This window comes from Nicotiana attenuata, chromosome 6, assembly GCF_001879085.1.
Source record: "Nicotiana attenuata strain UT chromosome 6, NIATTr2, whole genome shotgun sequence".
Classification (NCBI taxonomy): Eukaryota; Viridiplantae; Streptophyta; class Magnoliopsida; order Solanales; family Solanaceae; genus Nicotiana; species Nicotiana attenuata.
The window spans coordinates 14,011,813-14,014,450 of NC_031994.1; the positions used below are offsets into that span (position 1 = coordinate 14,011,813).

The following is a 2,638-nucleotide window of genomic DNA, read 5'->3' on the forward strand; positions in this document are numbered from 1 at the left end:
GGAGTATTATATATAGAGAGAGCATAAGCCAATAGGACATGAGCAGAAGGAGAAGCAGAATTTTGGTGGTTTCCAAGTTCCAACAGAGAGAAATCGAAACTTGAAATCTTTCAACGGCGGTGACATAGAGGCACCGTCTTTCGGATAGGGACGTCCGGTAAGTTTAATCTTGTCAACTTTATTCCTTCGATTTCTTGCACTTTCTATTAAGCTATATTATGTTTATTTAGTTCTTCAAATTTTAGTAATAGTAAAACTATTAGGTTAAGCTGATCCTGTGTTAGAAATATACCAAATATTAGGTTTTTTCCCCTCCTAATCTTCATGTAAATGTGAGTTTGTTGGAAAACTAATTCAAAGTTGTAGTAGGAACCTTAATTGTTTAGGATTTGATATTTGTTAGTTTGTTTAATTCATGTCTAAATATGATTTGTAGTCAGAATTATATAGGAATAGGTTTTCCTGTTCTAGTTAAAATAGGTAAGGGTATTGTTAGCTTATTTTATGGGGGTGAAGATTTGTGGAGAAGTGTGTGGAAATTTGTGGAGAACTTGTTGAAATCAATCAGAGATTTATGATAAAACAATTTTCCTTCGGAGTTTCTAAAGCTTAAACGAGCAAAAGGATAAAAATGGTTGTTTTTGTTTTTTTTTGATTTTCCATTATTTTGGGTATCGTTTGATTATTGAAGTATTTATGTACTGTATGTATTATTGCTAGCAGTCATTTCGTTTACTTCTTTTAGTTGTAGCATGTCGAGGGCACTTTTTTATTGTTGGATATTCCTTATCTTCATATTCTTGGTTACTTTCTGCAGATTTTAATTTGCCATTGATTTATTGTTTCACGATGCCTCCTAAGGGCAAAAAGCATGGTTGTCAAACTGCACCTTTGGACATACTTTGCAGCCTTCCTGAGAACGTAATACATGATATTCTTATGCGTTTGCCTTTAAGAGAAGCTGTGAGGACAAGCATCTTGTCACAGAAATGGAGGTATAAGTGGTGTAGACTTCCAGAATTGACACTTGATCTAAAGATATTTACGAAGGACTCGGTACCCCCTACATTTAAGTTTACCAACATTATCTACCACCTTTTGACCCATCATACTGGACCAATTACTAAGTTTGCCCTATCCTTTAATTCGGATGTGATGCCATGTCCTACCATTGACAACTTAATTTATTTTCTCTCGAGAAGTGATATTCAGCATCTTGATCTTAAACTTCCGGGCGGGGGTGACCTTTACAAATTAACTTCTTCATTTTTCACATGTTCTCAATTGAGGCATCTGACTCTCAAAAACTGTTTAATGCTTCCTCCACCGGCCTGCAAAGGATTTGAGCTGTTAATTAGCTTGGAATTACGTAGCGTCACAATTTCACCAAAATTCCTTCAAAGATTAATCTCTTGTAGCCTGTTGCTCGAGCAGTTGGTTTTGAACAATGTAGGTTTAAGTGGCGTCATTAAAATTAATGCTCCTATGTTGAGATCCTTTGACTTCACTGGTGAAATAAGTTCTATTAGTTTAAAGTGTACCCCTCTTCTGACAAAATTGTCTCTTGCGGATACGGAAGATTATGAGGGGCTACGAGAATGTGATATTGCCAAGTTTTTTGAGCCTCTTTCTGCTCTCGAGTATCTGCAGTTAAATCATGATAGTTTGAGGGTAAATCTGCTTTCAACACTTAATTGTTATGCATTTTCATAGATGTAATCTCTTTTGGGCCTTGAGTCGTTCTCTATTTTCTTCCTAGTTCTTGGCTGCAGGAGCAGGTGAATTGCCGAAAAGGCTTCCCTTTAATCTTAATTGTGTCAAACGTCTTCGCCTAGCTAATATTTATCTAGGTGGATCGGATGTGTTCTCGTGTGCTCTTTGCTTGATAAGAAGCTTCCCATATTTACAATATTTGAAAATCGAGGTTCTTAATCAGTTGACTCTTTCCTTCTCTTTCCTATTTTCTTACTTTCGATCCGCAATAAGTTTAAAGATTTGGGTCTTTGATAATCTCCTTTAGGTGGATGATGAAGATGATGACATTGCAGCTCTAGAATATCTTGAAGTGGAAGCTTTCTCAGATGTGACATTTAATCACCTCACGGAAGTTAAGCTAATATATACTATAGGCTCAGAGCCTGAGATGCAACTTATCAAGGTTCTATTAGCTAAATCTCCCATTCCGGTGAAAATACTAATTGAGCCATGTCTAGAAGCTAATGATGATGCTCACAAAACAGTCAATATTTCCACAAAACTAAACTCATTTCGGCGTGCATCACCTGATGTAGAAGTTGATTATAATTGTTATTATGACTAGTCTGTTTCGTTAAGAATTTGCTACTACAATGGTAAGGGATTTTACACATAGGGTGTGTTTGGTATGAAGGAAAATGTTTTCCATGGAAAATAGAAAATATTTTCATGGAAAATGAGTGGTTTTATCACTTATTTTCCCTTGTTTGGTTGGTGAGTGGAAAATATTTTCTGGAGAAAAATACTCATTTGTTGAAATGAAAAAATCTATCTATAACATGAAAAGAAGTACTATAAATAATATTTTTCTTTAGGATAACATGAAAAGAAGTACTATAAATAATATTTTTCTTTAGGGCGGGATTGGGGGTGGGGCGTGGGG

At 35.6% G+C, this 2,638-nt stretch overlaps 1 protein-coding gene across 1 annotated transcript; it reads left to right on the forward strand.

Annotated features, from left to right (window-relative positions):
- LOC109226618 (F-box/FBD/LRR-repeat protein At1g13570-like) lies at window positions 1-2,366 on the forward strand. The gene is made up of 4 exons (XM_019391437.1): window positions 1-157; window positions 818-1,671; window positions 1,760-1,924; window positions 2,021-2,366. Exons 2-4 carry the CDS (start codon window positions 850-852, stop codon window positions 2,318-2,320), a joined length of 1,287 nt encoding a protein of 428 aa, XP_019246982.1. The 5' UTR covers window positions 1-157; window positions 818-849; the 3' UTR covers window positions 2,321-2,366.